Genomic DNA, 22,943 nt, shown 5'->3' on the forward strand with positions numbered 1-22,943 from the left:
TCACGCCATTCTCCTGCCTCAGCCTCCTGAGTAGCTGGGACTACAGGCGCCCACCACCACGCCTGGCTAATTTTTTGTATTTTTAGTAGAGACGGGGTTTCACCGTGTTAGCCAGGATGGTCTCGATCTCCTGACCTCATGATTCACCCACCTCGGCCTCCCAAAGTGCTGGGATTACAGGCGTGAGCCACCGTGCCTGGCTATAGTGTCTAATTTATCTGCATGGGATCCTGCATAATGAAGTCTCAGCTCAAGTGTCTATTTTATGATAAAGGATCATGAAAATGGTCTTGTAAAAAAAATAGGTCTTCTAATATATTGGATTATTTGTAAACAAGGGGTAGAAAGTGGGAGTGGCTTATTAAAGCCCAGGGAAGGAGCCAGCTTTGGGATAACACCCTGTGGGTTGGGTCACTGTCCTCCAAGTTGTAGTATATGCACTAAACTATGGGATGATACATAGTGCTGTGTTGGAACACACAGGGCCAGAGTAACCAACAGGTAGAAATAGTACTGGCCCCTTTCATCATCACCCCAGCCAGCTCCTTGCAGAAACTGTGCTTCCCATTTCTGCAGCAGGCTTCATTGCAACAGAGGTCCTGATTCTCAGGGAGAAATCTTCCACTGGTTAACATGAGAAGTTTTCCATTGACTCTATTGCTGGGTCGCTTTAGGCTCCTCCTGCAAGTGGACCATCAGATAAGAAAAGTTACCATATTGGAGCTGGCAATCAACCCCCATTCTGAGAAGCTAAAGTGGCTGTTGCATGATGAGGCAGGGAGGATTCATCTGAAACTTGGTCGCTGGAGTGTCTTTTGGTGCCTTCGTGCTGAGTGATAATGATGCATAGCCAACCACAGCCAAAAAAGTAGGGTAGTGGCAAGACAGTCAAGGGCCCAGGCTTTCAGGAAGAGCAGCCCAGACCAACTTTAGTGTTGACCAGGCATGAAAGAAATCCGGAATTGGTGGGTTGGAGGGGGAGAGGGGAGATGATGAGTATTAATTGTGGCTGAGGACCAGCTGCCACAGGGGACTATAGTTTATTCCACTAATTCTACTCTTGAAAGTCCCTTTTCTTTTTTTAAGAGCTTGCATACTTGTAAAGAGCCCACACTCTAAAAGAGTCAGTGATAGCGTGGACTTGCTTTAGGGGAGGAGCAGTGTAAGGGGGGTACCCTCTGTAACACTGGGGGTGCCTCCTTGATTTCAGCACTGTGGCGGCAGACAGCCCCACACGCAGGGCTCACATCGCACCTCAATCTCTCTTAATTAGCTAGGGAAGGATGCAGCCCTGCTGTAGTTGCAGCCTGTAAGTATGAGGAAGTTAGCCAGCCTCCTAGGAGAATTCTTTAGCCAGTGGGGTAACTGGCTAAATTCCCCAGCCTTCTAGTCCTTCAGTGGGAGAATTCTGAGGGGTATGTCACATGGCTCCTTGGAGGTTCCTCAGTGGGACTGAGTCCGTGTTGCTGCAGAAATAACCAGCTTAATACCTTCAGTTGCATTAAGTTCTTCCCATCCTCGTCTCCATTTGCTTTTGCTTCTAAGATCATATTATGGGTTAGTTTTGTCCCCCTCAAAAGATATGTTGAAGTCCCGGCTGGGCGCGGTGGCTCATGCCTGTAATCCCAGCACTTTGGGAGGCTGAGGCGGGCGGATCACCTGAGGTTGGGAGTTTGAGACCAGCCTGACCAACATGGAGAAACCCCATCCCTACTAAAAACACAAAAAATTAGCCAGGCATGGTGACACATGCCTGTAATCCCAGCTACTCAGGAGGCTGAGCCAGGAGAATCGCTTGAACCCAGGAGGCAGAGGTTGTGGTGAGCTGAGATTGTGCCATTGCATTCCAGCCTGGGCAACAAGAGTGAAACTCCATCTCAAAAAAAATAAATAGAGAAAAAAAAAAAATAAAGGCTTTGGGGGCAGTATCAAAGACCCTTCCTTGATCTCAGACTTCTAGCCTCCAAGACTGTGAAGAAATAGATTTCTGTTGTCTTAAGCCACCAAGTTTATGATACAACAGCCCCCTCTTATTCATGGTTTTATCCATGGTTTTGCTTTCTGCAGTTTCAGTTACATGCAGTACAGTACAGTAAGATATTTTGAGAGGCGGGGGGGGGGAGAAAGAGAGACACTACATCCACATAACTTTTATTACAGCATATTGTTATGATTGTTCTGTTTTATATTAGTTATTGTTGTTAATGTCTTACTGTGCCTAATTTATAAATTAAACTTTATCATAGGTATGTATGTTTAGGAAAAAACACAGTATATATAGAGTTCGGTACCATCCATGACTTCAGGTATCCACTGAGGGTCTTGGAATGTATCCCGCATGGATAAGGGTGAACTGTTGTACTTATTATGGTAACCATAGGAATCAAATGCGGATCACCTCACACGTAAACTATTTTCCCCCAAGTCTTTGCCACATGTTCTGTTGCAAGGAGACCCAAACTATGTTCTCCCTCCAGCTGAATTTTTATATCTAAATCTGGGGCTCCCATTCTCAGCTAACCATTACCTCTGTCTATCCCTTGCGCTTCCAATCAACAAAGCAATTTTACTGGGACCATTGGACAGGATCCTATCTTGTACCTCTCACTTCTCTAACCTCCAGAATTTGGCAAGAGTTCCTCACTTTCCTGTCCAGAACTCTAGCACCATGTGGAAAGTCCAGGTTCTCTTATAAGCATCACCCTTTCCCTGAAAGGAAAGCTCCAGGAAACTCATTTTGGTTGTCAGGTCCTGAGCTAGGGTTTCTCCTGGGCAACAGCAGCTCCAGAATTTCTGTATAGAGGGGTTGTAGATCATAATCTGATTGGAAGGGGAGTGGGCCATAGATTTACTTGAAACTGTGTTATCAAACCAAGTTTAGAAATATTATGTGTTTATTTGGAGTGATTTTGGGGGTGGGGATACAGGAAGATGCTTTGGTTTCATCACACTATGGCTCAAAGTGGCCAAGGGAAGCAGCTCCAAAAGCTTTCGTCACTTTTTTGGCACCATCCTGGCCTCTCCAAAGCAGAAGGTGCTGTCTCTGGGCAGACCCTCAGAAAACAGCTCAGGAACTAAGGGAATGCCACTGGCAACCTTTGGCCTTTAAGTGGTGTAAGGGTGTCCTCTAGTGGCCATGACTCAGAAAGCCTCTGGCATAGAGCAATGCTCCTGAGACTGGTGGCCTGTTATAGTTGGGACCAACATTGTGGGACAGAGACCATTATAAAATTGATGACCATCATCATGGGACAGAAACTTAAGCAAAGTGCTGGAAGACCCTAATGAGACAGAAAATACCTTCACAGGACTGACAGACAAGATGGATCAGACAAACTATCGTGGGACAAACATCTAATTCACAGCTTAGATCATTGCCATAGGCAACTGCTTGCCTTCTGGGAGACATCACTGGTGATATGGGGGATAAGGGGGACAAATGGAATTTTGTCAGCTTGCAAGTACTTGCATTACTGGGTATGCATGGATTCCTAGACTTTGCAATGAGAAGCAAGTCAGTGCTGGCAATTAGATTTCTATCTTAAACAACCTGGGTTCTCTTTGAACACTCCTAGAAATGCTGACTATATCTAGTAGGTGGGGAAAATGCTAATTTCTTCATCAGATATGCTCAGAACCTGAAGTCATAGTTATAGGCTGCACCAAGTAAACTTTCAGTAAGAAGTGATTCCTCGATGTTCTAAGGAGAGTGGAGTGAAGCTTGTTGGGGTTGAGTCTGGCTGTTGTTGGCAGCTCTGTGGGTGTTGGGAGGGGAAAGGGTCTATCTGCGATGGGTGGGGCAGAACCAGGTAAGACACCAGTGCCCTGCTGAAGCCCTTGTCTCATTACACTGTCTTGTGTCAGGGAAGGGAAGACTCAGTTTACCTGTTCAATCCTTCTTGCCAGAGCAAGAATCCAGCAAGACCCCCACACTTGCTTCCCTTCATGGGTCCACAGATCTCTGTGGGCCACATTCTTCCCAGCTTTATAGCTTTCTGGTCCTTGCTAGAAACCCTCTGTACTGGCCTCCCAGGACTCTCCTGAGCCACGAGACTCTAAATAATTCTCTCTCTTAGGATTCCAGCAGAGGTCAAGGCCTCACTTGCCTTCAAGCAGCCCACAGGCTCAGGAGTGGCCATAGATTGTGGGTGGGAAAAAGGAAGTGCGATCAGGTTCCCATGTCCCTAGAATCTCGTTTACTCTTCAAAAGTTAATTTGATTGAGTTTATTTTCATGAGGGCTCTGGCTTGGGCAATGGAGGAGTGGGGGAGGTTTATGGTATGGGCCTTGGAGGGCAAAAAGTGGGATAACGTTGTCTCTGGTCCCCTCTTAGTTTCCCATGCCCTCCGTCCATAGTGTCTGAATCCTGTGGAAAGGGGGCATGCAGAGCCACAAGTGTATTTTCCTGATGGTCTCCTTCAAACCCAGAAGTTGAGCAGCACGACATGTGCTTCCCAGGTCACAAAGTATGACACAGAGCAGGGAAGAGATTGACTTAAAGAAGCAGAAACTCAGACATTTATGTCTGCACACAGTTGTTGACCATGGAAGATATCTATTAGCACAAAATCAGAAAGAACCCATATGCCCAACACTAAAAAATCATTTAAGTAAATCATAGTTTACCCGTATAATAGGAACCTATAAAACTATTTAAAATAAGGTTTTTGAAGATTTAATGATCTAGATAATAATCATTCTAAAATGTTTAGTTTAAAAAAAGCCAAAATACAAAATTAAAAACACTGTTTTAAAAAAAGTTGTTTGTAGAGCAAAGGGATTGGCACAACATGTTAACAATAATGATTGTTGAGGGCAAATTTGAATTATTTCTATTTTTTTCTTTCTCTTTTTTCTATATTTTCCAATCCCTAAAAATAAATGTTACTCATAACAATAAAAATATCATTGTTCAAAAAAGGAGATTGAGATTTTGTGAGCTGGTTTGCCCTCCCTGTCTGGCCCTAATAGAGAGCACACCAAAGTCATTGTAAGGTCACACATATCCCTTGTCCCTTACAGAGGTGGTTAGAATATAGTGCAGTCCTCCAACAGACCAATTTAGCAACAGGAACAGGGGGATCCCATGCCCACCCCTGCAGAGAGCAAAAAGACAGTCTCACTTTGTGTGCTTCACCTGATCCAGATGGAAGCACAGACCCTGGGATCCCTCCTGAGCTGCCGCTAAGAGGAAAGGGGCCTCAACCCCTCCCTCCTCCCACCAGCTGGAGATAGACACAGCCTCCAAAACTGCCTGTTTCCCCTTTTCCTCTACCCCCCAGTTATCATAAAGTGTATATTTACTCATTCAATGCTAACACAATATTTGGCAAATAATAGAAGCCCAGTGAATGCTAAATGAATGAATGATGCCTATGGAGCAAATGCTGTTAGTGTACCTGGGGTCAGTGGGCCAGTGAGATGCTTTAGGGACTCATTGCCACCTGAGATTAATCTGCTTGCTGGGTCAGGGGGCCCACAGAGACAGAGTTCTTACAGAGCCAATATGCACAGAGTCAGTGTTCCTGGGGATGATGTGTTCCCTCGGGGTTGCCATGTTCCCTTCTGAGCCAAGTGATCAAGGTGCCCTTGAGGTTGGGGTTCCATAGGATCAGTGCATCCATGGGCTTGGTGTCAGGTTGTCCACTGGATAAAGATTCCCCTAAGGTAAAAATGCTCATGATCTCAGTGTAAACTGAAGCCCATCCGAGAAGGTACAGGAACATACAATTTATGCCTATGAAGCTAATGTTCTCTGTCAAAGCAACCATCAGAACCAAGTTCATTACCAGCGGGTAACTGGTGCTGAACAGATTCTCAGGGGAATAGAGAGTAAGTGAGAAATGGTGGGGTGGTGGGCCCATGGCTCAGTAGGGCAGGGTGGTTGGCATGGTATGTGGGACTGGTTGAAAGGATCAATTAATTTAGGTGGCTCTGGTCAGTGGAATGATGTGATATAATTTTAGGAATAAAATGGATTAGTAATTTGAGGGTTCTAGTCAGGAAAATGATTGGCTAGGGAGTTCTTGGGAAGCTGTTTGAAGGGCTGGGTAGAAAGAGATTTGGGTAAAATTGTCGACAGCCTCAAAAAGGGAAATTACTGTGGTAGGGTGGGCAGGCAGCTGGGGGCAGGAACTTTGAAACAATACTTTAGTTATAGGTGTTGTGGGCTTGTTCTAATTTTCCATATACTGTGGAAATTCCACCTGAGCCGTTAACTTCCTAACTGCGTCAATGGTCACTGCTTCCACTTCCTGCTCAGCCTGTACTCCAGGTCGGGCAGGTGGTGGGACAGCCTGTCTCAGGAGTGCTGGGCCACTGTTTCTCTTGTGTGTTTCTGCCTCTCCATTTCCTGGGCCTCATCCCACCCTAGGACAACTTTACTGCTCATTTGGACGACTCCAATCCATCTTTCAGACTGCCAGTGGTGTGATCACCCTGAAAGGCACCCCTGCCCTCTCTTCTGAAGCTTCTGGATGCTCCTTCAGCTATCTTGGTACCAACATGTCTTCACAGACCATTCTCCTGGTCTCTTCATTGTGTCTGGGCCACAGCTTGCCTCTGCCTTGTTCAGCCTAGTCTCACTTCCAGGTATACCTCTTGGGCATCCTGTAAGCTTTATTCCAGGACTCTGGTTCCACTTCCTCAGTGAAATGTCTTCTCTAGGCTCTTGTAGCAGTTTACAATCTCAGTTCCAGAAAAGACGTCCTGCTTTTGGCTGTCTTTGACTTGAAAAAATTAAGCTTCCTGAGAGGTGGTCAGGGTCTCAGTTCTTCTGTCCTTCACTTCTCAGAAGAGGGTCAAAGCCTCCAGGCTCTGAGCAGCCTCTAAGGAAAGAAGGCAGGGTTGGATTTTGCACTAAGGCCCTGAAATGCTACTCAGGAGGTTGAACAGGGAGTGGAGGAGGCAGGGTAAAGAGCTGTGAAGTGGAGGGGTTGAAGCCTGGGGGCAGCCCCATGATGGAGCACGGGGCACTCTGGAAACAGATAAATTGGGTGACTCCTAGTCCTTGTTCATTTCTGAGCCATTTCACATAAAAATGAAAACTCATGTGGAGGCCTAATTTTCTGGGCACACGATAAATTAGTATGTACATCTTCCCAAGATAAAGGTCGACCCTCTAATTTTTAATGAAATATTATATATGCTTACAGAAAATTATAAATAATGACAAGTACTTATGTACTTAATATTATGTTATATTTACTTCATATCTTATTTTTTATAGACAGGGTCTTGCTATGTGGCCTAGGTTGGAGTGCAGTGGCTATTCACAGGCATAATCATTGTGCACCACAGCCTTGAACTCCTGGGCTCAAAGGATCCTCCGTCCTCAGCCTCCCGAGTCTCTGGGACTACAGGTGTGCACCACTGCTCCTGGCCATATCTTATTTTTTAAAGGAAAGCCATTACAGATATAGTTGAAACCACGTCTGTATCCCTTGCCAATACTGTTCCTTCTCTTCCTCTTTTACTCTCCGGAAGTAGTATCTTAAATTTGATTTTATCATTTTTTGCATGTTTCCTACTTTTTTTTGAGATGGAGTTTTGCCCTTGTTGCCCAGGCTGGAGTGCAGTGGCGTGATCTTGGCTCACCGCAACCTCCACCTCCTGGGTTCAAACGATTCTCCTGCCTCAGCCTCCCAAGTAGCTGGGAGTACAGGCATGTGCCACCACACTGGCTAATTTTTGTATTTTTAGTAGAGATGGGGTTTCTCCATGTTGGTCAGGCTGATCTCGAACTCCTGACCTCAGATGATCCGCCCACCTCTGCCTCCCGATATTTCCTACTTTTTATAGTATATGTAAAAATATAAGGTATTGTTTCATGTTTTTCATGTTTTTATATTTTTATATTTTTTTTGAAAAATTATTACATAAACATGGGATAAAATTCAAAAGTTATACAGAAGAAACAATAAAAAGTAAATCTTTTGTCCTGTCCTGTGCCCCACCTAGTATCTTCTCTTAAGACAATCAGTGATAGTAGTTTCTTGGCTGTACCTTCACAAATATTCTAGGTATTTATTATTATTTATTTTCCCATACACAACAACAGCATATTATAGACAACATTCTCTCCTGGCTTTTTTCACTTACTCTTTATTCATATTGATATACAGAAGGACTGTCTCATTCTGCTTAACAACTGCATACTATTGTGTTTTATGGATATATCATACTTTGTTTAATTTGTATTCTGGTAATAGTCATTTGGGTTGATTACCATCTTTATGCTATGATAACCAAGTATTTCAGTACTTATCTATGTACTCATTACATTGTGTCATAACAAGACCAGTTTATTTGTAGGATATATAATGAGGAGTGGAATTCCTGGGTTAAGGGTATGCATATTTGTAATTTTGACAAACACAAAATTACATAGAAAGGGCTGTACCAACTTATATGTCTACCAGCAATGTGCGCCTGTGTCACATTTCTTCTTACTCTGGCCATTCCAGTGTTAGCAACTTCTAAAATTTGCAAATCTGATTTTTAAAAATGACATCACGGTTTTAATTTATGCTTTATCGGTGAGATCAAGCATCTTTTCACATTTGTGTGTGTGTGTGAGCTGTCTGGTCATATCCTTTACACACTTATGTATCAAATTATTGGCCTTCAAAAAACTGTAGGAATTCTGGGACAAGAATATTAGCCCTTTGTTTGATATGAACTGCATTTTCCCAGTTTTATATTTGTATTGACTATTTGTGTATGTGTGTAATTTGCCACTCAGATTTTTAAAATGTTGCTAAATTTGTCAGTCTTTTAAAATAACTCCTGGATTCTCAGTTCTTAGAAAGTTCTTCCTCACTCATAAATCATTAAAAACACATTGCTGTGTTTTTTCCCTCATATTTATGCTTTTTTTTTCAGACAAGTTTTTATTCCATGAGCAACTTATTTTGGTGCAGGTAATGAAGTAGGAATCCAACACTGTTTCCAAATTACCACTCATTCGCTCTCAAGTAATTTATCTTTATTTGCTTGAAAACACAACTTTATCATATTCTAGAATTCTGATACCCATCTTTAAACTGACAAAAACTGTATATATTTCGTATAACGTGATGTTTTGATATATGTATACATTGTGAAACTGATTACCACAATCAAGCTAGTTACATCCATCGCCTCACATACTCATCTCTCCTGGTGAGATCTACTCCTAGCAATTTTCAAGTATACATTAACTAGTCACCCTGCTGCACAATAGGTCTCCAGAACTTACTCCTCCTGTTTAACTGAAACTTTGTACCCTTGACCAACATCTCCCCATTTATCCAGCCCATGAAACCACCTTTCTACTCTCTGCTTGTGAGTTCAATTTTGTGATTCCATATCCAAGTGAGATCATGGCTTATTTCACTAGCATAATGTCCTCCAGGTCCATCCATGTTGTTGTAAATCAGTTATTTCCTTCTTTTAAGGTTAATAATATTCCATTGTGTAGATGTACCGTATTTTCTTTTTTTTTTTTGAGATGAAGTCTCACTCTGTCGCTCAGGCTGGACTGCAGTGGCGGAATCTCAGCTCAATGAAATCTCCACTTCCTGGGTTCAAGCCATTCTCACTTCAGCCCGAGTAGGCGGGATTACAGGCGCCCGCCAAGATGCCCAGCTAATTTTTGTATTTTTTGTAGAGACGGGCCAGGCTGGTCAAGGACTTCTGACCTCAAACGATCCACCTGCCTTGGCCTCCCAAAGTGCTGGGATTACAGGCGTGGGCCACCGCGCTCAGCCCTATCTATCTTCTGTTGATGGACACTTAGGTTGATGTCTTGGCTATTGTGAATAATGCTTCATATCTCTTCAACATACTGATTTCATTTCCTTTGGATATATACCCAGTAGTGGGATTGCTGGATCATATGTGTTTTTATTGAGGAAACTCTACAAACTGTTTTCTACAATGTCTGTACTAATTTACATTCACGCCAAGTGTAAAAGGGTTCCCTTTTCTCCATACCCTCACCAACACTTGCATTTTCAGTCTACTGAACTATTGGTTTTATGTTCTTTTATGAACCAGTACCATATTGCTTTAATTACACAGTTCTATAATATATTTTATATCTGGAACGGCTAATTTCCCTCTGCAGGGATTTTTTGGAGACACTTTTATTTTTCCATATACATTTAGAAACAGCTTGCCCAGTTCCAAAATAGCTCTTTGTTATTTTATTGTAATTATGACAAATATGTAGTTTAACAAGGAAAATTAACACCTGTTAAAATAATGTTGAGTCTTCTTATTCAAGAACATGATATGCCTTCAAGTGAATACATCTCATGTTTCTCATTAGCATTTTCAAGTTTCCTTCCACCATTATCAATTGGGTAGTACTAATTTTTAAAAAACCTTCCTCCTTTCCACTTTCTTTTTTCTTGAGAAAGGATCTTGCTGTCACCCAGGCTGGAGTGCAGTGGTGCGATCTCAGCTCACTGCAACCCCTACCTCCTGGGTTCGAGATTCTCCTGCCTCAGCTTCCCAAGTAGCTGGGACTACAGGTGCGTGCCACCACACCTGGCTAATTTTTGTATTTTTTGTTTTTTTAGTAGAGACGGGGTTTCACCATGTTGGCCAGGCTGGTCTTGAACTCCTGGTCTTGATTAACCCATCTCGGCCTCCCAAAGTGCTGGGATTACAGGCGTGAGCCACTGTGCCTGGCTCCACTTTATCTTCAATGTCTCTATTTTCTCTTGTTTAAATACAATGGCTATTAAGTCTAGAATAAAGCTAAGTAATAACACCACACTATGGTCATGAGTTCAGGTTGGGCTATTTATAATATAATCCAATACCTATGATGAAACCACTGCCCAACCTCAAACTAGGTAATTGCCGACAACAATATAGACTTATTTTACTTGCCATCCTCTTCTCACCACCAAAGTAAACATTATTGGGAATTTTTAGTTTATCATTCTTTTGCTTTTTGGTTTTTATCATATATATAATATACACACACATAATAGTCAATTCTCATTTTTTGCAGATTCCATATGTGTGAATTTACCTCTTGCTAAAATTTATTTCTAACTCCAGTATCAGTACTTGCTGGGCTTTTGCAGCCATTTGCGGACATGCAGCATGTGAAAAAATTTGAATTGCCTGCCCTCCATGTTCCCAGCTGAGGTGGAACAAGGACTTCTTGTTTCAGCTCTCACAAACAAGTATCCTTTTCAGTCTATTTAGTGCCATGTCTTTTGCATTTTTGTGGATTTTGCTGCTTAAAGGGACCCCCAAGCACAGTGCCAAGTGTTCCTAAGTGCAAGAAGACTGTGATGTGTCCCCTGGAGAAACTGAGGTAAGCTTCATTCAGGAATAAGTTAGTGTCGTGGGCTGAGTTCAGCGTTAATGGGTCAACCATATATACTAAGGTGTCTTCAAACAGAAACACATGTAAGAAGTTTATGTACCGACTGGTTGATGAAAATGTGACCAGAGGTTCATAGGAACCCAACCCTGTATTTCCCTTGGGAATAATGGTTCAGTACTCTCTAATTCAGGGTTCATAGTGACTTTATAAAACATAACTACTATAGATAATGAGAATAGACTGTACATACATACATACACGCAGTCACCGCTTAGTATCAGTGGAGGATTGGTTCCAGAACCTCCCTTGGATATAAAAATCCTTTGATGCTCAAGTCCCTAATATGAAGTATTTGGATATAACCTGTGCATACCTTCTCATATACTTTTAAGTCATCTCTAGATTACTTATAATACCTAATACAGTATAAACACTATCTAATACTTGTTGTATTGTTTAGGGAAAAATGACAAGGAAAAATGTCTGTACAGGTTTAGTCCAGACACAATTTTCCCCCCTCAATATTTTCAACCTGTAGTTGGTTGAGTCCATAGATGTGGAACCCACATATACAGACAGCCAACTGCATGTCTAAACAAGTTTCACTTGTTTTTGAACTTCTGGAGTATCATAATGTATATGTCTTCTGAGACCAGCTTTTCTCATTCAACACTATTATTACCATTCACCTATACTGTTACTCACAGCTGCAGGACAACTTTATGTCCTTGTTTTAGATGTGTCTCCTGTAAACAGCATATGATTGGGGTTTGTTTTAATATTCAATTTTTCCTCGGGCTAGTTTAATACTTATACGTTTATTGTAATTACTTATCTATTTGGACTTGTTTTGCCATCTTTTGTTTTATCCACCTTTTCTATGCTTATTTCTCAAATTTAAAATTTTGTTTCTTCCCTATTATCCCACCATCTCTCATCACTATTCATTTAGAGATTATATATACTTCTAGCAATTAACCTCGGAATTTTATCATGCATACTTAAAAAGACTAAGTTGATATTAACTGGCTACTGCCAAAAATGTAAGAACACTGAAACATTTTGACTCTGATTAACCTTCTTCCCACCATGCTGTCTACTTTTAACAATTTGGCCTGTCATTATCATTTTGCCGATAAGATCTGTTTACATTTCCCGATCTGTAAGAAAGTATCTATCATTACTATCCAAACTTTATGACTTCCATAACTTGTATTTCCTAAGGTACATATTTCAGAACTGAGTTCCAGGCTGGGGTTCATGTTGCTTATTACTTTCAAACTATTCACCTTTAGGCATCAAAGTCTCTACCACTTATCTGTGCTTACTACATACCAGGCACTATTCTCTACAAGTGTTGATTAACCTGACATTTATTAATTCATGGAATCCTCATAATACCCTAATGGACTATGTATATGATCCATATCTTATGACTCTTATAATTTATCTTTCCTAAGGCTACACATACCTCAGAACTAGGATCCAGGCCTTTTTGATTCCCCGTTGCCTTCACTCACCTTTTCACTCCAATATATAATTTCCTGAGTTCTTGAATAATGACTTATTTCTAAGACACAAAGTGGCGAGGTGGAACTCCAGGATACTAGAGGAAACGGATGTCTGAAGTTACACAGGCAAGTACTCTAGCCTACAAGGCCTCTGGGAAATGCCATCTAGTCTTTGTTTAAATTGAGCCACTGGCAGACCTCAATATAACTCAAGGCTCTACCCTCAAGTTACAGATAGCACCTAAGAATTTTCTGAAGTTTTGGGGAAACCTCTTTAATCTTTAACCCACAGATCTTAATTCTGCCTCCCCGAACCAAACTGGCAAAGAGCTCCATCTTACTATTAATGTATTTTAAGATAGTGACCACACACTCTACTCTTTTAGTTCAGATTAAGCATCCAATTTTCTTAGCTATTTTTTCTCCATGGATTCTTATTTTCATTTCCTGTAGAAATCACATGAATCCTCAAGAAAAGGTTGTTTTGCCAATGGACACCTTTCCATACTGAAAACCAAAAGAACAGTTTGGTAAAACAGTAACATGTCAAACACATAACCAACTTCTCTACCTACAATATTCACTTCCTGGTTTCTGTGTGATCTAAAACATTTTCCTCCCTTCCACCCGGCAATAAACTCACATAAGATGAAATTAATTTACAAAAGGTAGGCTCCATTTATTAGAGTCACACATAACTGACTATCTCAGTGTGACTCAAGACCACAAAAAACCCATTTCTCCTTCACTTCTGAGTCCTGGGGTTAAGACTTAGACCAGCAAGTGTACTGCCTGGGGTCCATTCACAGGTTTACGAGTTTTTCATTGAGGGCGATCTGTGACTGTGTGAGGTTGGCCAGGTAGGTCACCATCAACAGGTCCTGGAAGACAAAGAATACACAATGAGCGGGGGGTTGCATGGAAAGGGAGCAAAAAGGCTGGCTTTGGCCAGCTCTATGGTAGACACTGGGTATGAGGACAGCTGTGGATAAATGACAGCTGGGAGAGACTGAATAAAAGTCAAAAAGGTAGAAGACAGAAAGGAAATGCTTGAGAAGACTTTCTTATCTCTACTGATACAACTTATAGACTAGGGGTGCCTTAGCTGAAACCCACGGATGGCATATAGGGGGTATGTGAACTCAGATGGGGAAAATAAGTAATTGCATTTTCATTAACCTCTGAATTTTAGTTTCTTTTCATCACGAATTTAGACAGTAAGTCACAGTAGTATCAGCAGTAAATGAGACAATGGAATCACGGGAGAAGGAAGGAAGTCTCCAACCATGCATAACACACCTCCTCTTCCTTCCTCCCAACCTGGACTTCAATGGGGCTACAGGTGAAGCCCTGTCTCTATCCTACTCCAGGTCACCTCACCCAACTCTTTTCACATTTGAGTGTATGTACTGAGGTGGGGGAAGAAACCAGGCAAGAAGGGGCTCAGGAAGGACACTCACATTGATGTTGCTGTTGAGCATGGTCTCGAAGTCATCGGGAACTATTTTTGGTACTTGGTTAACCAAGCTCATCAGGAAGCGGCCCACAGTATTGTCAGCTGACACCTTTCCAGACTGAATACCAAAACAAAGACTCAATGAGGCAGTTAATTATAACCACTGGGCCCTACCACTTCATCAGCACGTGTGTCAGTGATTTCAGGATGGAGAACTATGTCCTCCCCCTTTGTTTTTCCTTTCCCCTCTCACCAGTACATCCTCTGCATATTGCAACACTGTGCTCAGGGCATCCTGGATGCGAGCTGATGCCCCTCCTACTTGCTGCAAGTCACTTGAGAGTCCAATCACTCTGTTGGGGCTAAAGCAGGTCTTCATGATCAGGTCAACTGTGGAAGTTGGTTGGCAGGGTGGCAGTGGCAGTGGTGGGCAGTAGGAGAGAGAATTCAGTCATCCCACCAGGAAAGAGATGGTCTTAACGTCCTGCTAACTCTGTTTCCCACCTCCCCTTAGACTCAGTCTGCTCAGTCACACTTCCTGCTGTGCCCTTATCTGCTTTTCTTCCTCCTAATAGAACTCAACTCCTTTTACCTGGTATGTTCATCACTGGTTTTGATCTCATGTGAATGGTATGTGGCTTCTGATGCTGATAAGTTCCCACCTTTAACAGTTTCTCAAATAATTCCTTAAATCCCATTTATACAAGAGATGACTGGGACTTCTAGTCTTCACAAACCTTAGATCAGTAGTCCCTTTTTAAACCACCCAAGGCCTCCATCCATGTTGCAGAACAGCAGCCCCCTTCCCTGAAAATGCCTATGACCTCTCGAGAGTGTATGGAAAGGTTACTCACCTCCGATGCGTTCAGTGTCATAGTACGCGTATTTCACTGTCAGAGGTGTGAACATCACTCCCATGGTCCTCCCAGGGACGCCCATTAAAGTGCTGAGGAAGGAGAAGCCAAGGTAAACAGATGGCCTTGGGAGAGGGTTTCCATGTCTATTCTGGGCTGAGAAAGCAGATACAGCAGGAATATGGCTCTCAAGGTTCTGAGATAGGAAGGGTGGGATCAAATGAACCCCAGAGGTCTCATGGGAGCAAACGTTACTTTCTCCCCTTAGCTTGTCCCACATACCAAACCCTTGATCTGTAAGGGGGACCTTTGCATTTGGCCTGGTCCCTTTAGAGGATTACTTCACACACGGTGCAGTGTCAGTGATGAGGACAGGACTCAATTACCCTGTGAAGCTGGCTGTCTAGACAGCTGCCCACCATGGAAAGGAGACAGAGACAAATCTTTTCTGGGACTAAGCCCTTCATCAGCATTGAAAAAGGAAACCAACTCCTGCCCACCAAATTAGATTGGGTGCTATAAGTAATCTCACTAAAAGTATTGTTTTTACTATGTCAATTATATACCTGGATCTATACTTTACTATGCCAACTATATATATCTTTAGCTATCTACATATATATACATATATACAGTTGGATCTTATATATATACTGTATATACTGGATCCACATATATATATATATATATATATATATATATATATATATATATATATATATATATACTGGATCTTGAGGAGTCTGAAATACCTGGGAAAGTTAAGAAGTCAGGCAATGGCTAGTGCTTAGTGGTATGCCAACTGGCTCATAAACACTTGGCATCCACCATCTTTGTCTTACTGTGTAAGAGTTAACTGGCTATGTCAGTGTCAGACACAGAACCAGCACAAAATCAACAGGCTAATAGATGCACTAACAGCTGCCTTCCCTCTGACTACGGTTTTTCCAACTCCCACAGCTGCTTCCTCAGCACCCCACCAGGGCCTTTCCCAACATCCTCCATAACTGGCATTTTAACCACCTGTAAGCTCAACGTGTTCATTGTAATGTCATTGTCATTAAAACTGCACTCAGTCCTGGGTTAATAAATGTGTTCAAAATAAGGACAGTCATCCTTATAATCTGTATTACCCGGAGTGCTGTGCTGAGTTCTAGAGATAATGACAAACTAATCGGTAATTCAGAAAAGTAATGAATGTGGTGAAGGATCATGACAAGAATACCATGTGATGATTGGCTGTAGGAACTATGGAATAGTTAGGTCCTACAAAAGATGACTTGATAGCTTGCTCAAATACTTAAAAGGGCAATGAGTAGAAACTGGAGTACAACTAGGATCAGCGGTAGAAATGACAGGAACAGATTTTGTTTCAGAGTGAAACCTTTTGAATAACTATTGAGAGAGAGGAACAGGCTTCCTAAGGACACAGCAAGTTACACATGGAAGGAATTAACCTTGCTTGGGGTGGGGGAGGGATGGCATCTGGGCATGGTTTTATGCCCTTGTAGCCCAAGACTGTGGTCACCTGACATAGGCTTTGATGCTCATGCGGCCGTTCTGGAGACTTGTGTCCACAGTGAGGTGGATGGGGTTGGGGGCCTCTCGGCTGTAGTACTCATGGATCAGCACAGAGTGCTCTGTGATGTCATGGCCTGTAGCGTACCTGTGAAATGGAACACAGTGGTGGACTCATGTCTATATGTGACATCAATATCAAACACAACAGTAGCATGGGTGTCTTTAGGGTACCCGATACCTCTATGGTAGGGATACCTAGTGATACCAAATGCCAAGAACAATACACACATTGAAAACTATGCCAAATAAAATCAAAGGCTGACTTAGTGCTGCTGAAAAATTCCAAGTCTCTTACAAAGTAATTCAAAATATCCTGGCCCCACAGGATCAGAACCACCAGCAAAACCCACTGAATTCACAGTTCCTACAGGTAACACACTTTCCTTTTGTTTTTTAGAGACAGGGTCTCACTCTGTCACTCAGGCTGGAGTGCAGTGGCAAGGCATGATCATAGCTCACTGCAGCTTCAAATTCCTGGCCTCAAGTGATCCTCTAACTTCAGCCTCCTGAGTAGCTAGGACTATAAGTGTGTCATCATGCCTGGCTAAGTTTTTAAAAAATGTTTTTGTAGAGACAGGGTCTCACTATTTTGCTCAGGCTGATCTTGAACTACTGGGCCCAAGTGATCCTCCTGCCTCAGCCTCCCAGCTGGGATTACAGGCATTGAGCCACTGCTTGCAGTCAGTAATACACTTGCAATACTCTTGCCTCCAAAAGGAAGAGGATAAGATCCAGTCCAGTAGCAAAAGACACTGGCAATCACGGAGAGACCTTTCATTATCCCCAGCCCCCACCTCCCTAACTTACCAGCCCAGGATAAGCTCATTTGGAGAAACTTTTTTATGCAGTTCATACATATTCTTAGCAAATTCCATGTCAACAGCCACCTAAGAGGGAAGGCAGGAAAGCAAGCTAAGAAGCCAGAAGTCCAAAGAAAAATTGGTTAAAAAGGACAAGAGGCCACCCCCAAAAAACAGAAGAGGCCCAGGAAGTATGTACAAATGGGAAGAAGCTCCTTGGCTACAGGAGCTCTAGTTATGAGTGTGGGAGGGGCTGTGAGGGGAGCCTAGCAAATGAACAGCTAAAAACTGCAGAGGGACAGCTTGGATTCCCACTCACTTCATCTTCTGACTCATTGTGCGGCACTGAAAAGCAATTGGTGACCTCCACTGAGTGTTTGTCGACAGTTCCTGTGAAAGAGAGAATCATCCATGTGTTATATAATCCTAGGGCTCCCAACAACCTCTGACTACTTTTGAAATGCTTTTGATGATCTCTTCAGTGTCAATGAACACCTAACTGAACTCATTAGCTCCAAGTTTAGTCCGATGCATCAATGAGACCAGAATTCTCCAGGGAACTGAAACTCTGGTGTGATCGCCAACTTCTCCCTCTAATCATCACCAAATAGGGTTTATTCTTCCTTTACAAGGTCTCCTTTTGCCTGTTACTCTCCACTACTAACCTATTCCAGATCTTCACTCTATGGTCTTTGTTTTTCAGCCTCTACACTTTCTCCCTGTAATTTAATCTGCAGAGCTACCTGGAAGATTTTAATGGTTACACAGACTGCTAATACAGTGGCCAAGTTTCAGACATTGAGATGTCGGGAGCTTCATCTGTACCTCCCTTTAGCCAACTGGTCCCTTTAGCCAACTGGTCCCATGGTCAGTCTTAACCTTATCATCATCTAGAAATCTATCTGCGAACCTTAGAAGTCAGTCTTTTACCACAAACTTTTGTTCTAGTTCTGATACCTTTATTTCCATTATATTTCTTTTTTTTTTTTTTCTGAGATGAACTCTCGCTGTCGCCCAGGCTGGAGTATAGTGGTGCAATCTCGGCTCACTGCAACCTCTGCCTCCAGGGTTCAAGCGATTCTCCTGCCTCAGCTTCCCGAGTAGCTGAGACTACAGGTGCGCACCACCACGCCCAGCTAATTCTTGTATTTTTAGTAGAGACGGGGTTTCACCATGTTGGCCAGGCTGGTCTTGAGCTCCTGACCTCAAGTGATCTGCCTGCCTCAGCCTCCCAAAGTGCTGGGATTACAAGCGTGAGCCACGGTGCCCAGGCTGTATTTCTTTTATTTATTTATTTATTCCCAGTACATTTGTTTCTTGACCTAAGACCACTAGGTTGAGTTTTCCATTCTCTTCTAATCTATTGGAACCTCCTACCCCAGGATTTAAAAATTTCCCTCTCCACCAGAAACCACAGTGTTGTCTATATCTACCAGTGTTTGTCTAATTCCAACTCACTATCGTTTTTGCTCCCTTCACTGAAACTATGTCCCTAAACCAAATGCACATATATCCTTTATCTTATTTGACCTTTCATCAGCATTGAACAGACTTGACCACTTACTTCCCATCTTAAAACTTTCCTTCTAGTTTTCTTCCTACCTTTCTAATCTTCCTTGTTGGCTACTTCTTCCTGACTTTTTAGGTTTTTAGGGTTTTGTCTTTGTTCTCTTGTCTTTTTACCCAATGTTCCTTTTCTAGGCCAGGCCCTGATCTAGAAATGTTTTTTGTGAATAAAGTTTACATGCCAACTTTTTTTATGGCTGCTTTCTTGCTACAAAGGCAGAATTAAGTAGTTGTGATAGAGACTGCACACAAAGCCTAAAATATTTACTGTCTGGACCTTTATAGAAAGTTTGCCAATCCCTGCTTTAGGTGATCTCATCCAATTTTATGGGTTCAATTACCTTCTATATTCCAATGACATAATTCCTAACCTGACATACTTGCCCACATCTCTTTTGCACTCCAGACCTTTATATTCTATTTTCTACTTGAAAACTCCACTGAGTTTTCAAGAATGCTCACTGGGCATCTCAAAACGAATACATCCCAGACTGAAGTCAACTCCTACCTTCCCTTTCTTCTTCCACACTTAACCAAAGATGCAGAAGTCATCCCTGATATTTTCTTCTAATCCCTCACTTCTGATCACACCACATCCTATCAACTCTATTTCCTATCTCTCAACTCATTCACTCCAGAGTGATTTTTAATTCCTATTCAGTGTTAGCTGAAATGCTCAGGAGCTTCCCCAAAGAGCTTCAAATGAGGTTAGACTTCCATTTTGTCTTCTCAGGGATCCAGGTAATTCCCTTCACAGCACTTTACTCTCGTAATTATTTAATACTTCTTAGGGCTCAGCCCTCTGCTAGCTTCATTTCCTGCTCTACCTCCTGTCACCTACATTCCTGTAATACCGAATGTTTCAGACAGTGGATTCACCAGGCTTTTTTATACTTCTTGTAGTTGCTTTAATGCCCAGCTCAAATGTCAACTTTTTTGTGAACTTTTCCCCAACCTTCTGAAACAGTTAAGTCTTCTGTATTTCCATGCCACCATGACACCCTTCTATTAGGACATTTATCATATTACATTCTATTTATTTGCATTTAAGAGTATATTTCTATCTTGAGTTTAAGGTTACAGGAGAGCTCACTTTATTACACTTTGAATTCTAAATACCTTAACAGTTTTATGGTACAAAAAAGGCACCAATGACTTCATTTAGACGAATGAAATGTTTTGTGAATATCTAAGGAAATAAGTTCATAGCAAGCAGAATCTATTCTTTACTCTTCTGTAAGTATTGCCTCTATAACACCTATAGCACTGTACCATGATTCCAGTCTGGAAGAGGATCTGAGGATGTAGATTAGATTATACCTGGTCTGACTGGATCACTGGAATATTTGGGGCGCTAAAGCATAAATCATGGGTAATGAATTGTTTCTTTAAATAGCTCTAGCGAGCTTGGAAAATTAGAAAGTGCAGTCAAAAGAGTAAGTATTTGCTGAGTGCCAGGTCGGTGATGCAAAAATAATTTATTACAGAAGCTCAGAGCAGGGCACAGTTACAGAACACCATCATGCTGTGGAAGGTTAAGAATGGAGTGAGGGTCGGGGTATGGGATGGAGGACTGGCACTTAATGCTGTTGCTGGGAACCTGGAAGGTAGGTAGAGCTTAAACAAATGAGGGACAGCAGGGAAAACACTTGTGGCAAAGAGAACGCAAAAGCTTGGTCTGAGAAAAGACAAGCAATGTTCACAAGATATGAATTTAAGTTTCTGTAAAATGCTATACTGTCAACGATAGATAAAGGAGAGAAAATGTGTGTCTGTATGCATTGGGGTGGTCCAGGCCTGATATGGTGAATGGCAACTGATAGCTGTACCTAATGTGTGCCAGCATAGTCAGAAGTTTTTAATTTAGCTCTCACAAAGACTAAGTCTAAAGTAGCTCCTGACAGAACAGATTTTAGGTAATCTGCCCCAAGTCACATGGCAAATGTTTTGTGAAGTCTGCTTACAAATCTTGTCTGCTTTGCAATATATGAATTGTCTTCTATGGTGTAAGAACTAGTACATGTTCAAGAGTATGAAAGAGAAAGGATGCTTGTAAATAAAGTGGATTCACAAAGCTATTTAAAATCTGGCACTAAGATGGAATGGAAACGAATTTCATGGGACCAGCATAGTCTCCAGAAAGGAATTTATTATCAACAATCCCTCTTTAGTGCTTTTCCATTTTACAAACTACTTTAACATAAAATATCTACTCCCCAAATTTGGAACACAGGCAGAGAATGGGTCATTCTTCGACCTGAAGGTTAAGGGCAGAAATATAAACAGATAATACAACTGTTTGCGTCCAAATGGAAAACGGGGGAACAGGGTTTCTCACATTAGGTACTAATATTAGGGGACACTGAGGGACACAGATCAGGCTCAGACGTTTAGGACAGCAGAATACTATAAAATCCCAAGTGGGTTCCAGCCAAACCGGTTTACTTGTTGGGAGGAATGTCTTTTTACAAACGTCCCCACTCCTTTGACAACTGGTTAGAAAACTTTGTCAATACCTGGAAAACAATGACATTTAGTCAGTGGATAAGGGAGAAATATGTGGTCATTGGTATAGGGAGTCAAGGGTTCCTGACTTCCCACTCGGCGTGTAAACTCATTTTTGGTAGATGCAGCCCATCATCCTTGCAATAAACTGCTGTTGGGAACATTAAAAAATGTAAACCACTGGCATAAAATATTCAGTAAATGACACAACTACTCCTTATGTATTTTATGTCGCTTAAAGTGACAGCAATCCGGCAGGAAAGAGAGGAGAGATGCAAGTGCTTGAGAAGATAAATCATAGCAAAAGGTAGGATGCAGATATAGATTAAGAGGTCATTGGGGATGGGAGGAAAGGACAGTAAGACGTCAGGAATTAAAGAATTAATGAGATAAGGTAGTGAGATAAATGAGAAGTGGGAGGAAAAAAAGAATGTTAACTTTCTCTGACCACTCACCCAACAGGGTCCCGATAACTCGGGCAGCACCCTCGTTGCGTCTCTCGTAGCTGTCCACAATGGAGGCCAAAATGACTGGGTGCAGCCTGACCACGCGGCCGCCGGGGAAGGGCCCTGGAAGAGCAGGACCAGGCAGAGCGGGCGCTGGGGTCTGCGCTGGAGCTTGCGCTGAGGCCGGGGTCTGACCAGGAGCCGCAGTTGTAGCCGCTGCTGTCGCAGGGTCTGAAGATGAGGCTGGAGCCGCAGCGGGAACCGGAGCCGCAGCCGGTGCTGGCGTTGGCGCTGGAACCGAGGCTGGGGCCGAGGCTGGAGCCGCCGCCGGGACTGGGGCTGGTGTGGCCGGAGGAGCACTTGCTGGTACCACCGGTGTGGCCATCTTGTCGAGAAAGAACGAAGCAGGAGCGGAAATGACAGCACTCATGAATATCAGGAGCTTGATAGGCTGAATATACACCACGTGAGCTAGAGCTTTTTGCTTATTGGTTACTGGTGATACTTCTCGGAGCACTGAAATGGTCCACCCGTTGGTAATTTCTTCCGGAATTTGTGCTCTCTGCTTTTGGCCCGAGGAGCACTCAGGAAACCCTGGGCTAAGTAGTTCCGGGTAAACTTGGGACGGCGTTCGAAGAGAAACACTTTGTGCAGCTGCCGCCAGGTGGAACCAGAAAGCAGTGCGGAGGTCAAAATTCGTGTTTTAGACTTAAATGAGATAATAGATGTCAAAGTGCCTTTAAAAAGGATTTTAAGGCCGGGCGCGGTGGCTCACGCCTGTAATCTCAGCACTTTGGGAGTCCGAGGCGGAAGGATCGTTTGAGCCCAGGAGCTCGAGGCTGCAATGAGCGAGAAGGAGTACTTAGCTGGATTTCTCCTGCTGCTTTGAGAATAG

The 22,943-nt window shown here is 42.6% G+C and overlaps 1 protein-coding gene across 1 annotated transcript; it reads right to left on the reverse strand.

Annotated features, from left to right (window-relative positions):
- Positions 1–13,494: 13,494 nt before the first annotated feature.
- EIF3F (eukaryotic translation initiation factor 3 subunit F) lies at positions 13,495–22,604 on the reverse strand. Its single transcript, XM_054439292.2, has 8 exons — positions 22,058–22,604; positions 17,851–17,921; positions 17,539–17,618; positions 16,679–16,816; positions 15,151–15,242; positions 14,550–14,686; positions 14,301–14,414; positions 13,495–13,721 (listed from the first exon to the last, which is right to left on the reverse strand). Exons 1-8 carry the CDS (start codon positions 22,476–22,478, stop codon positions 13,644–13,646), a joined length of 1,131 nt encoding a protein of 376 aa, XP_054295267.1. The 5' UTR covers positions 22,479–22,604; the 3' UTR covers positions 13,495–13,643.
- Between the last annotated feature and the right edge of the window lie 339 nt (positions 22,605–22,943).

Source organism: Pongo pygmaeus, chromosome 9 (genome assembly GCF_028885625.2).
Source record: "Pongo pygmaeus isolate AG05252 chromosome 9, NHGRI_mPonPyg2-v2.0_pri, whole genome shotgun sequence".
NCBI lineage: Eukaryota > Metazoa > Chordata > Mammalia > Primates > Hominidae > Pongo > Pongo pygmaeus.

Bases quoted from the DNA above. Each gene is read 5' to 3' on its own strand.
- EIF3F (XM_054439292.2), bottom strand. From the start codon at position 22,478: ATGAGTGCTGTCATTTCCGCTCCTGCTTCGTTCTTTCTCGACAAGATG. The intron at 17,922-22,057 runs GTGAGTGGTCAG...TCTCTTTCACAG, and splicing joins AGTTATCGGGACCCTGTTGG to GAACTGTCGACAAACACTCA. The intron at 15,243-16,678 runs GTGACCACAGTC...CTCCTTCCTCAG, and splicing joins AGCATCAAAGCCTATGTCAG to CACTTTAATGGGCGTCCCTG.